The sequence below is a fragment of the Corvus moneduloides genome, chromosome 29 (assembly GCF_009650955.1).
Source record: "Corvus moneduloides isolate bCorMon1 chromosome 29, bCorMon1.pri, whole genome shotgun sequence".
NCBI classification, from domain to species: domain Eukaryota; kingdom Metazoa; phylum Chordata; class Aves; order Passeriformes; family Corvidae; genus Corvus; species Corvus moneduloides.
This window is the reverse complement of record NC_045504.1, coordinates 765,649-777,663: the sequence shown is the minus strand read 5'-3', so window position 1 is coordinate 777,663 and position 12,015 is coordinate 765,649. Positions and strand designations below refer to the sequence as shown.

The following is a 12,015-nucleotide window of genomic DNA, read 5'->3' as shown; positions in this document are numbered from 1 at the left end:
ACGCCCCCGGTTTGGGCACCGCAGGGCAAAGCCGCAGGATGCAGATGCGGCTGGCGGCGTGGGGAGTGGGAAGCCCTGTGTGCCGTCCCCCCACTCCGCGATCCCCCCTAGCCAGGCACTGCCACAGATGAACTTCATCCCCTTTATTCGTGCTCATCCCACAGCCGCAGATAAGACAGTGACGCCCCTTCCGTGGACCAGCACGGCCTTGGCACTGGTCCCAGTGCAGGGCACTGGGGAGAGACATCAGGGCAACCCCAGGCTTGTCCCGCTGCAGGGCTGCCCCGCGACTCAGTTTCCCCATCTGTAGAAGGTGTGGGGGTCACAGGGGTTGCTGGTCTGTTTGCCAGGTGGCTGGGGAGCGATGACAGAGGCAGGTTGGTGTGGGACCCCGAATGCAAACCCTGCTACCCATTCCCACACCCACATTATCCCCCCCCCCCAAAAAAAAACAAGTAAGGAAAGCCTGGGGTGTTCTCCTCCCAGCCAGCAGCCCCCCACTCCCTCCCCCTGACTTGGAGCACACCCAATTTATTTTCAGGGAAAATGCACCCCATGGAACATCCTTGCCTTGTGCTGCCACCCTCTTCCTAAGGCACCCACTCCTCGGCTAGGCCCTTGGAAGCAATAAATAATGCGGGGGGGGTCCCAGCAGTGGGGGGATGGCCGGAGAAGGGCGTGGGGTGCAGAGTCCAGCAGGGGTCCAAGGACACCCCGGGCTCAGAGTCAGGCTGTCCCGTTGGGGAGCTGGCCTGGGCTGCGGTCCTTGCGTGTGGGCAGGGGGGATGCGGGGGGCTCATCCTCCTCAGGGGGTGGGTCCATCTCGGTGTCAGAGGGTTCTGCTGAGCCGTGATGGCCATTTTCGGGGCTGTAGAAGAAGGAGAGGGTGCGGAAAGCAGGCGCCATGTGGTCCTTGATGCGCTCCAGGAGCTGGACGAAGGAGGGGCGCTGGCGTGGGTTCTGCTGCCAGCACAGGCACATCAGCTCGTGGCTGCAGACAGAGGGCACAGAGAGAGGGTTTGGGGGACTCCAGCCCCCCACGGCCCTCCCAGCACTGCAGAGACCAGGATTTCCCCTGCCAGCCTTTCCCACGGGAGGCTGGGGCTGTGAGGGGGTGTCCCCCAGCACTCACAGCTTGTCGGGGCAGTTCTCGGGCCGCTCCAGGATGCCGTTGTCCATGACAAAGCGCAGGACCTGCTCGTTGGACATGCCCTGGTAGGGCTGCTCGGCCAGCGTGGCGATCTCCCACAGCACCACCCCGAAGGACCTGCCGGAGCACCACTGCTCAGCTGGGGATCCCCAAATCCCCCCGGCTCTGCCCACCTCAGCACCCACCAGACGTCAGACTGCGTGTTGAAGATGCCATCCTTGAGCGCCTCGGGTGACATCCAGCGCACGGGGAGCAGCCCCTTGCCCCCTTTCCGGTAGTAATCCGTCTCATAGATATCCCGGGTCATGCCGAAATCTGGTGGAGGAGGAAGAGGAGGAGGAAGGTGTGAGCAGCAGGAGACACAGGGCTGGCACAGCCTGCCCGCCACTGCCCACCCACCTCCGATCTTGACGGTGAAATCCTCGGACACCATGCAGTTGCGGGCAGCCAGGTCCCGGTGCACGAATTTGTTGGCATTGAGGTAGGCCATGCCATCGGCGATCTCCCCCGCCATCTGGATCATGTCTTTGAGCGATGGTGGTGGCAGCCCGGGGTTGTTCTGCACCGTGCACAGAGTCAGGGCTGGGGCAGGGGCACGCCAGCACCCTCCTGGAACAGGGTGGGTGTCCCTTTTCCTGGCACGTGCCCAGCCCCTCACCTCGGCCTCAGGCCTGAGTGACCGCAGGTAGCTCTTCAGGTCCCCACGTGTCATCAGCTCCATGATGACCAAAGCTGGCTGGCCCTGGGATACAACGCCGAGCAGACGGACCTGCAGGGACGAAGAGGGCTGGCATGTGAGTGGCCAGACCCCCCACGTCCCCTCCCTCCCCCTCAGCTGCCCACCTACCACGTGGTGGCACTTGAAGGCTTTCATGACAGAGGCCTCGTTGAGGAACTCGATGCGCTCCCGCATGGTGGCCAATTCGTTGACTGTCTTCAGGGCCACCTTGGTCTCCTCTCCCTCCGCGACCAACCCCAGCGCCACCCCCTCATACACCATCCCAAAGGAGCCCTGTCCCAGCTCCCGGATCACTGTGATCTTCTCCCGGGACACCTCCCACTCGTCAGGCATGTACACTGTGGGGTGAGCAGGGATCACCCCATCCCCATCACTGTAACTAACCCCATCTGCATCCCCATCCTCATCTTCATCCCATCCCCATCCCCATCCCCATCCTCATCTCCATGTCATCACCATCCTAGTCCCTGTCCCCATCCCCATCTCCATCCCATTCCCATCCTCATCACCACCCCTTTCTCATTCCCTTCTCCAGTTCATCACCATCCTCCTCCCTATCCCCATCCCTCTGCCATTGCCATTCCCATTCCCTGTCCCATTCCCATCTCCATCCCATCATCATTCTCATCCTCATCTCCATTTCACCACCATCCTCCTCCCTGTCCCCATCCCCATCTCCATCCCCATCTTCATCTCCACCCGTTCTCATTCCTATCTTCATCCCATGACCATCCTCCTCCCTGTCCCCATCCCCATCCCCATCCCCATCCCCATCCCATTCCTATTCCCACCTCCATCTCCATCCCCACCCCCATACTCATCTCCATCCCATTCCCATCCCATTTTCACCCCATCCCATCCCCGTCCCCTCCAGTGTAATCCCAGCAAAGAAAAGGCTCAGTGGCCCCTTGAGGTGGCCCCTGCCTGTCCCCACGTCCCCACGTACTGTCCGAAGCGCTGAAGTACTCAGGGTTGACGGAGGCGTAGAGAGTCCCGCTGGGGTACCCGTCATTGTTCCTGCCAGGGGTGGGCAGCGCTCGGAGCTGCTGCCTCCCCCCAGCCCTTCCCAGCCCCGGTTTGGCCGGACCCTGCCCCAGCCCAGCCCTGGGGATGCAGGGGGGTCGTTACCTCTTCTTGTTGTAGAAGAAGACGAAGACGGCCAGGCAGGATATGAGCACCATGAGAACCACAGGCGTGACGGTGAGCAGGACATAGAAGCTGCTGGACTCTTCCTCAGCTGCCAGGAGCAGGCGGCCGTGGATCAGGGTCCGGACACTCGTCCCACCTCACATGGGACACCTGTCCCACCACCACCACTGGGCCAGAGAGGGGGAGCCCCCAGCTTCCCCAGACCTGTGTGTCCCTGTCCCAGAGCATCCCCCAATCCTCCAGATCCCCCAATCCATCAGCAGACCCTGTTGTCCCTGTGTCCAACTCCAGCAGCATCCCCCAATCCCCCAGCTCCTCAATCCAGCAGCATCCTTGGATGAAGGATGGGAAGAAGACCAGCATGGCTGAGCAGAACTCTTTGGTGGAACTCAGGGAAAAAGGAGAGGTTCTGACCTTTGGAAGAGGGGGTGGGAAGTTCAGGAGGATCTGAGGGAGCTCAGGACAAGAATGAAAATTAGAAGGGCCAAAGCCCAACTGGAACTGAATCTGCCATAAGAGACAGTAAAAAGTGTTTCTATAAATCCATCAGCGCCCAAGGGAGAGCTGAGAAGGAAGTGGGTGCTGGGCACTGCTGAGGGACCTCAAATCCTGGGGTCAGTTTTGGACCCCTCATGACAAGAGAGACCTGGAGGGGCTGGAATGTGACCAGAGAAGGGAACAGAGCTGGGGATGGGTTTGGAGCAGCAGGAGCAGCCGAGGGAGCTGGCGGGGGGACGGTTCAGACTGGAGAAAAGGAGGCTCAGGGGGGACCTTCTCACTCTCCACAATTCCCTGACAGGAGGGCGCAGCCAGATGGGGGTCAGGCTCTGCTCCCAGGGAACAAGGGACAGGACAAGAGGAAATGGCCTCAGGTTGTGCCAGGGGAGGTTTAGATTGGATATTTGGGAAAAATGGAAAGCATTGGAGCAGGCTGCCCAGGGCACTGGTGAAGTCCCCGTCCCTGGGGGGATTTAACAGACATGTGGATGTGGCACCTGGGGACAGGGGTTAGTGGTGGCCTTGGCAGTGCTGAAGGAACAATTGGACTCACTGGTCTCGGCCTTTTCCAACCCAAATGATTCTGTGATTCGTTGATGCTTCAGTGTCTCATGCCAGGATCATCCCTCGATCCCTCAGCTCCCCAGTCCACCAACAACTCCCATCTTCAGCAGCCCAGCCCAGCAGCATCCCCTGACCCCGCATGTCCCATCCCAGCAGCACAGCCCAATTCCCCAGTGTCCTGATCCAGCAGTACCCTCTGAGCCCCAGCTCCCCAGCCCCAGAGCTGCCCCCCTCCCTGTCCACCGGGGTCCCTGTTGATGTCCCCCTGTTCCCTGCAGGTACCTGGACCCAGGATGTAAAACTTGACGAGCCCCGTCCATGAGCCATTGCCAGCCAGCGAGGTGGCCCGGACCTTGGCCGAATAGTTCCCTGGCTGGAGCAGAGCCAGGTGGACGCCCCCATACTTGGAGTATCGGTGGCGTGAAACACAGACAACAGTGGTGACCTCCTGGAGGGGACAATGTGGGGATGGCAAAGGGGCTTCATCCCCCCCAGCCATGTGTAAGCCTTGGGAGAGAGATGGATGGGATGGGATGGGATGGGATGGGATGGGATGGGATGGGATGGGATGGGATGGGATGGGATGGGTGCTGTGCCCCCGTAACCAGACCTGGTGGGGCCAGGCAGGGGATGCCACAGGGGGTCCTCACCTCACTCTCCCGGCTGTACTTAATCTCATACTTGAGGATGAGCCCATTGGGGTTCCTGGGCTCTTCCCAGCGCAGCAGGACGCTGTTCTTGCCAGCCGGCTCCCACGTGACGTTGCCAGGAATGTTGTCAGCTTGCACTGGAGAGGGGCACAGAGGGGGTGAGCTCCTGGGGGGCATCACCTGGCCCCCAACCCTCTGCCAATCCCCCATCTCAACAACATCCCAGCACATCCCAAACCATGGGGTTTGGAAGGGAGGAGGCTGGGGACGCACACTCGGGCATGGTCCTGGCGAAGACGAAGGTGGCGGCGCTGCAGCCCACGGTGTGCGCGGCGTGGTTGCAGGCGTGGATGTCGATGCGGTACTCGGTGAAGTGGCGCAGCCGCGACAGCACCGCCCGGTCACGCACCACCTTGTCCTCGAAGATCTGGAAGTCAGGTTTGGGCTCGCCTCCAGGGCGGCTCGGGGCCAGCGGCTCCGCTGAGGAGGCGTTGGCCGGGGATGTGACGGCCACCACGTCCCTGCGCTGCTTTGGGGTCCTGCAGGACATGGGGAGAGGAGGTGGTGGGGAGTCAAGGTGGTGGGGAGTCAGGGTGCTGGGATTTTCCCCCACAATCAATCAGGGGAGGGGAGATCCCCCCAGGCTGGCGTGGTCCCAGCTCACCTCTGTGGGTTCTTATTAATGGATGTCACCTTCCAGGGTGGCCTGAGACAGCGGGAAATCAGTTAAAGGGTCTGCCAGGAGCAGCCACTGGATCCCCCACCCAGGCAGACCCACGCACCCAGCCTGGGGGAGCCCCCCAAAGCAGGGACCCCCCCCAGATGGCACCTGGGGATGGTGATGGAATTGTGGAGGAAGTTCTCAAACTTCTTCTGGAAGGACTCGGCTTCGCCCTCCATGCGGAGCTGCCCGTCAGTGGGGCGGCAGGGGCAGCACCGCTCCTCCGCATCCTGCTCCCCCTCGGGACCATCCCCAAACCCGAAGCGTGTGTCTGCGCTGCTGGTGGGCAGCTTCAGGCCTGTGGGCAGCAACGGGCAGGGCTGGCAGGGCCTGGCTCAATGGGAAAATCCCTGTTCCACTGGCATCCTTGGCTGCTGCGCTGGTCCTGCCCTGCCAGGGCTCACCTTTGTGGCAGTAGTCATTGATGTAGAGCTCCATGTCCTCGGCCAGCTGCTGCCACAGCACCAGGTAGTAGGTGATGTTGCCGTTGCGTTGCGTGGGCGGCTTCCAACGCACCACGATGTGGGAGGAAGAGTTGGACATGGAGATGACGTCCCGGGGCACCGTCGGGGCTGGGATGACACAGGGGCGGTCAGTCTTTCCTGGGGGGTCCACCATGGGCATCCCCAGCGCTCTGCCAGCCCCTTACCCGCTGGCATGGTGCGGATGTAAACCACCTCGCTCTGTGCCCCGTAGTTGCGTCCTTCCTCGGCCGTGGTGAGGGTGATGGCGCGCACGAAGATGGCGTATTGGGTCCAGGGACGGAGGTTGAGCAGCGTCACCCCTGGCTCCTGCTCGCTGCTCAGTGGCAGATCCACGTCCAGCACGTTCCAGCTCTGGGCCCCACAGGCATCCTGCCCCACATACTCTGACACGTTCTGGAAGGGTCTGTCCCGCAGCAGGCATCAGGGAGGGTCCCGGGACCCCTGGGTGTCCAGCAGGAACGAAGGACACCGTGGGCTGTCCCAAGCCCTCCACAATGGGGACAAGAGGGCAGCAGGGAGCACTTACGACTCCTTGTAGTAGACAATGAAGCTGAGGAGGTCCCGGTACTCAGGCGGCCGGTACCGCTCCCACTTGAGGAAAATGCGGTCGGACTCGGTGACGTTGGAGATGAAGCGCAGGGTCTGGGTCTTACCTGTGGGGGCAGGCGGGGCTCAGGCAGGGTCACGGCACTGCCGGTTGTCCCCATCCCCGTACTCACAGGATGCCCGGTCCCCATTGGTGCGAGGGTTGATCTCCGCCTTGTTCTGCCGCCCCTTGGTGCCCGTCACCTCTTCCATGCGATAGATCTCAGCCAGGCACAGCTTGGGATTGAATGCGAAGTACATCTTGCCCACGGGGATGGAGAGGATGTGGTGGCTCCAGTCCCAGAGCTGCTGCAGGTTCTGGTTGTCCAGGACGTACAGGGTGTAATTCCTGGGGGAGGAGATGTGGATGGAGGCGGTGGCCAAGGGCACCTTCAGAGCCACATGTCCCCCCCCAAACCCACACCGTCCTCACCCGTCCACCATGGAGTCACCACGGATCAGCTTGAGGTTCTTGAAGAAGGACAAGGAGACGAGGGCGAAGGAGTGTTTGATCTTCAGGAAACCCGTGATGGTCTCGATGAGCCCCAGGCTGCTCTGCAGCTCCGAGGCCAGGTTATCTGGGAATGACACACTGCATGAGCTCAGGGAGAGGGGCACCTCCCCATTAATTCACTCTGCAAGGGAAAAGATCCCCTTCGTCCACCCCCTGCCCTCTGCAGCAGGTCTCCCACCCAGGGTGGGAGAGGCAGGGCCAGGTCTGGCACAATGTCTTGGGGTGCCTTTATGATGTGTATCCCCTATCGCTAACCTAACCCTATCGCTGCTTTATGCCCAGGAAATTAATTTTGTGCCTTTAAACACTCACAGCCCCGGCGGATGTTGAGGATGAGGTTCCCCTCGATGAGCGTGCAGCCCCCCAGCTCCTGTGCTGCCCGCGTCGAATCGATGGTCTTGGTGCCCACCTTGCACTCCTTGGGACACAGCCCCTCGCACTTGTGGCAGAACATGCTGTGGGCAGAGTGACAGGGACGGGATGTGAGCCGGCCGACGTGCCACCACTGTGCCTATGCTGGGGACACTGGGGGCACTGGGGACCCCCCCACCTGCTCTCATTCCTGGTGTATCCTGAGGGACACTCGGACAGGCACTGTCGCTGGTGGATGACGAACTTGGAGGCATCGCGGGGGTTGTCGGAGACCTTGCGGAGGCTGGCGCAGTACTCGGCGGTGACGCAGCGCCAGCCCTCGTACTCGTAGGTGCGGGGCGGGCACGAGGGCAGGCAGTGCCCGTTGAAGTGGAAGTGGCGGCAGGCGACGCAGGCCCGGCTGTCACGGGGGCGGCCGCAGCCCCCCAGGCACTCGGCGTGGCAGCACTCGCCCGCTGCCGTGCACGCCGAGCCCGCACCGCATGGGCACACTGAGAGGGGAGACACGGCACATGGGCACGAGGGACCAACGGGCACAGAGCCCAGCCTGGGGCAGCACAGCTGGGAATGGAGTTGGGTGTAGATGGGGGAGAGGAGAGAGGTGGGAAGGGCTGGGGGGGCTGCTGGCATCCTCCAGGGCTGGGGGGGAAACAGGAGTGAGGGTGGGATGGAGAGATAGATGGAGGGATGCAGGGATGGAGGGAGGGATGTGATGCAGGGATGGAGGGATGCAGAGATGGAGGGAGGGATGTGATGCAGGGATGGAGGGATGCAGAGATGGAGGGAGGGATGTGATGCAGGGATGGAGGGATGTAGGGATGGAGGGAGGGATGTGATGCAGGGATGGAGGGATGCAGGGATGGAGGGTGGGATGGATGGCGGGATGAAGGGAGGAGCGTGATGCAGGGATGGAGGGATACAGGGATGGAGGGAAGGATGTGATGCAGGGATGGAGGGATGCAGGGATGGAGGGAGGGATGTGATGGAGGGACAGGAGGGATGCAGGGACAGGAGGGATACTGGGATGTGGGCATGCAACAATAGAGGGAGGAAGGGAAGGATATGGGTATGCAGGGAGGGATACAGGGAGGTAGGGATGGATTGAGGGAGGCATGGCAGCACTGATGGAGGGATGCACAAAGGGATGGAGGAACGGATGGATGGCCAGGTGATGAGGGGCTGGCCGGGCAGGTGGGCTGATGGGTGGCTGAGTGAGCAAGTGGATGGGTGGACGAGGGGCTGCATGGAGGGACAGCAGGACAGAGAGATGGATGAGGTGGGGCTCGGCCATGCTGAACCCCATCTGCCCAGTGCAGCCGGGCCGGGGCCACAGCCGAGGTTGCAGCCCCGATAAGGATCTGTGTTTATAGTACATATTCCATTACCAGGTCTCCTGTTTACAGCAAACGAGCTCAGGAGGGGCCTGTATTTACCTCGCCGCTGGGAAAACATAGCAGCCAGGAGCTGGCCTCTCCTCGGAGGATGATACAGCGTGGATCTGGTTACCCCACCATGCTGCCGGCACGGCACGTCCCCAGCAGCAGGGGAGCGACAGCTGCATGCCGGGCCTGCCATTCCCTGCTGGCTCCACCAGCCTCCTCCAGTGCCCTCCCACTTTGCCCCACAGTGCAAACCAGCACCGTCCCAGAAAAGCAGCCAGCACAACTGGGCCCCGCGCCACCAGCACCCACCTTTCTGGCAGTAGCTGGAGGTCCAGCAGCGATAATCCAGCTGTCCATTGACACTGGTCTGCACACATGGCTTCTCCACATCCAGAATGCCCGGGCACACGTCGGCACACTCTTCAGCCAACTTATTGCCCACAATGTAGGTGCTGTCCCCGGTGTCGGGCAGCAGCAGCCCCCAGTCGATGGTGGAGAGGTGGCAGAGCTCCTGGTTGCGCTCAATGCGGACTGACCCGCGGAGGATGTGGCCCAGGCTGTGCAGCCCCACGTCCCGCAGGTGTGGCATCTCGAAGATGACCAAGGCGTAGCTGAAGAAGAGGTTGGTGCCGCGGATGACCGAGAGGTTGGGGAAGAGATCCCGCAGGCTCTCCAGCCCGTAGACACGGAAAAGGAGCAGGTACTCCGTGATCATGAGCAGGCGAGGGAAGCTGAGCCCCCGAAAGTCCTCGGCACCCGTGGTGAACATCAGCAGGATCTGCAGGTTGCCTTCGATGATGGAGCAGTTCTCCAGCTTCCGGAGCTGGGAGACGTCATTGCGGATGTCCATGCTGCCGCAGACTGGGGTGGCAAGAGGGGGACCCCATGGGCAGCAGGGACGGGGCAGCTGCCCCCCACACCCACCCAGGGATCCCCCAGGTGATGCTCGTGGGGGTTTAATATCCCGGCGCTGCCTGTCAAGCACAGCTGGAATTGGTTTGGGCAGCCGGGGAGATGCGAGCAGCTCTGACAGCAGCCGGCGCGCTGCGGCTCTCCGGGGCACGGCGCGTCCATCAGCAGTGATGCTAACGAGGCCTGGCAGGCTGGGCGCCTGCCTTGCCCCGTGTCAGCCCCAGGACCACGTCCCAGCCCTGCTGCTCACCCTGGGGGAACCTGGCTGGGGGTGTGGATGGCTTTTCCCCTTCCCCGAGTTGTGGGGCAGCTGTGGGGGCTCGCGGATGTCCCCACTCATGGACACGCAGTTACCCAGACAGTGGCAGCTCCAGCGAGGTTGTCCCCATTAACTGCCCCTCGTGCCCAGACAGGTAATGGGGCACGCAAGGCTACCACAGGTGTCCATGTGGTGCTGCCCCGGCCACACATTGGCTGTCCTGGGGCTTTTCCACCCAGAAATGGGCAGCATGAGCCCCTGCACCTCCTGCCTCCTGAATCCGGCAGGGATGCAAGAGCCAGGATGAGCAAAGAGCTTCCCACTGACGGCATCCCCAGCCAGAAACCAGGTGCGGGTCCTGGAGGGGATCAGGTGCGTGGTTCACCCCTCCTCTGCCTGCTGCCAGCCTGGGCCAGCGGCTCATGGCCGTGTCCTTGTGGCCTCATGCCTGGCGGCATTTTTCCCCTCTTGGTGTCACCCGTGACCCGTGGGCACTGCGGTCCCACGGGCACTGTGGCTCTGGCAGCTGCCCGTAGCCCCTCACCCCAGCACAGCAGCAGCTTCAGCCCCTCACTGGGAGCCCTGTCCCCTCCCTGTGAGGACAAGAGGGTCCCTCCACCCTCCTGTGGGACCGGCCGTGAGTGCAGCACCAACCCCGAGGATTACAGCCCCCACTGCCACCGTCACCTCCCTGACCATGCAAAGTCACCCTGTAAGGGGAGAGGGGCCCCCGCGCCCCTGGGAGGACAGGCAGAGGGGTCCCAGGTGGGAGCAGGCACAGTGAGGTGAGTCCCTTGGGCAGCTCTCGGGCGCTTCATTCCTCCATTGCTCCCATCCCCCAGCACAGCCCCTCGGTGATGGGGAAACTGAGGCACGGGTGGCAGGGAGAGGGGAAGGCAGGACAAACGACAAACCCTCCTGGTACCCTCAGCTGTCCCCTGTTGTGGCCATGAAACCCAGGACCCACAGCTGCCCCCTCCCCACCACGGCACCCCCTCCCCATCCTTTCCCACCCCAGCAGCTGCACAGGGAGCAGCGCTCCCGACTCCTGTGACAACTTTCCACCATCCCGGTGGGGCTGAGGCACCGATGCCCCCATCTCCGGCCAAGCCCCCCACTACGCTCCCTTCATCCCACCCCAGCAATGGGGGAGTCCCACGCTCTGCCCCTCCTGCCCAAAACGGGGGATCTGCAGCACTGGGGGTACTGCCAGGGTGGCAAACCCCGACAGGGAACAAAGAGCTTTTTTCGTCTCCTACAAACCCCCGAGCCCACGCACCACCAGGCAGCCCCCCGCCCCAGAACTGACCCCCCCAAGCGAGCGCCCCCCACCCCGCTCCCGGCCACCCCCTCGCAAGCACTTACTTTCGGAGGGAGCCCTCACGGGGGGCAGCGGGAGGTGGCCGAGGACCAGCAACATCACCCCCAGCCGCGGGGCACCCAGAGCCCTCGGCCCCATCCCCGAGCGGGACCCCCAGGGCCCCGTCCCCGTCCCACCTCGGGCGCTGCTGCCCCGTGTCGGGTCCCGCTCGCCGTGTCCGGCCGGTAGCCGGGGAACGCCGGGATAGGGGGGGGCCCCCACGGACCCTGCCCGGACCTTGCGGCCCCTTCACTTTTGTTTTCGGCTGCCGCACACAAAATATTTAGCCTGACAACTGTCAGGGCCGGGGCCAGGGCATGTTTGGGAAATAGAGAGGGGGAAAACAGGGCGGCCCCCCCCGCGCCGGAGCGGGTGGGAAGGAAGAGCTGCCTCCTGCCTCAGTTTCCCCAGCCAGAGCAGAAAGATCCAAGCTGCTCTGGCAGGGGGACGCCAGGAAAGCAGCCAGCAGCCCATGGAGACCCCCCGGAGCAGCACTGAAGGGACGGCTTAAGGGTCACTCTGCCTCACGGGGTGAATCTGGGGTGCCAGGACCCCGCGGCTTCGGGGTCCCCACAGAGCAGCAGCCCTGCAGTGAGGGAGGAAGCTGCGGGCACTCAGCACCTGCCTGGCTGTGACGAGCCGCCCTTAAGGGGAAGGAGAAGCAGGAGAAGCAGC

At 62.8% G+C, this 12,015-nt stretch overlaps 1 protein-coding gene across 1 annotated transcript; it reads right to left on the bottom strand.

Moving 5' to 3' along the window:
• Positions 1–128: 128 nt before the first annotated feature.
• On the bottom strand, positions 129–11,953 carry INSRR (insulin receptor related receptor). Its single transcript, XM_032093583.1, has 22 exons — positions 11,346–11,953; positions 9,119–9,670; positions 7,606–7,918; positions 7,368–7,510; positions 6,975–7,119; positions 6,676–6,890; positions 6,483–6,609; positions 6,121–6,359; positions 5,876–6,043; positions 5,580–5,769; positions 5,415–5,456; positions 5,024–5,289; positions 4,751–4,887; positions 4,383–4,548; positions 3,018–3,126; positions 2,836–2,906; positions 1,998–2,227; positions 1,809–1,919; positions 1,550–1,709; positions 1,336–1,465; positions 1,133–1,267; positions 129–991 (listed from the first exon to the last, which is right to left on the bottom strand). The coding sequence occupies exons 1-22, from the start codon at positions 11,437–11,439 to the stop codon at positions 727–729; spliced, it is 4,008 nt and encodes a 1,335-aa protein (XP_031949474.1). The 5' UTR covers positions 11,440–11,953; the 3' UTR covers positions 129–726.
• Positions 11,954–12,015: the final 62 nt, after the last annotated feature.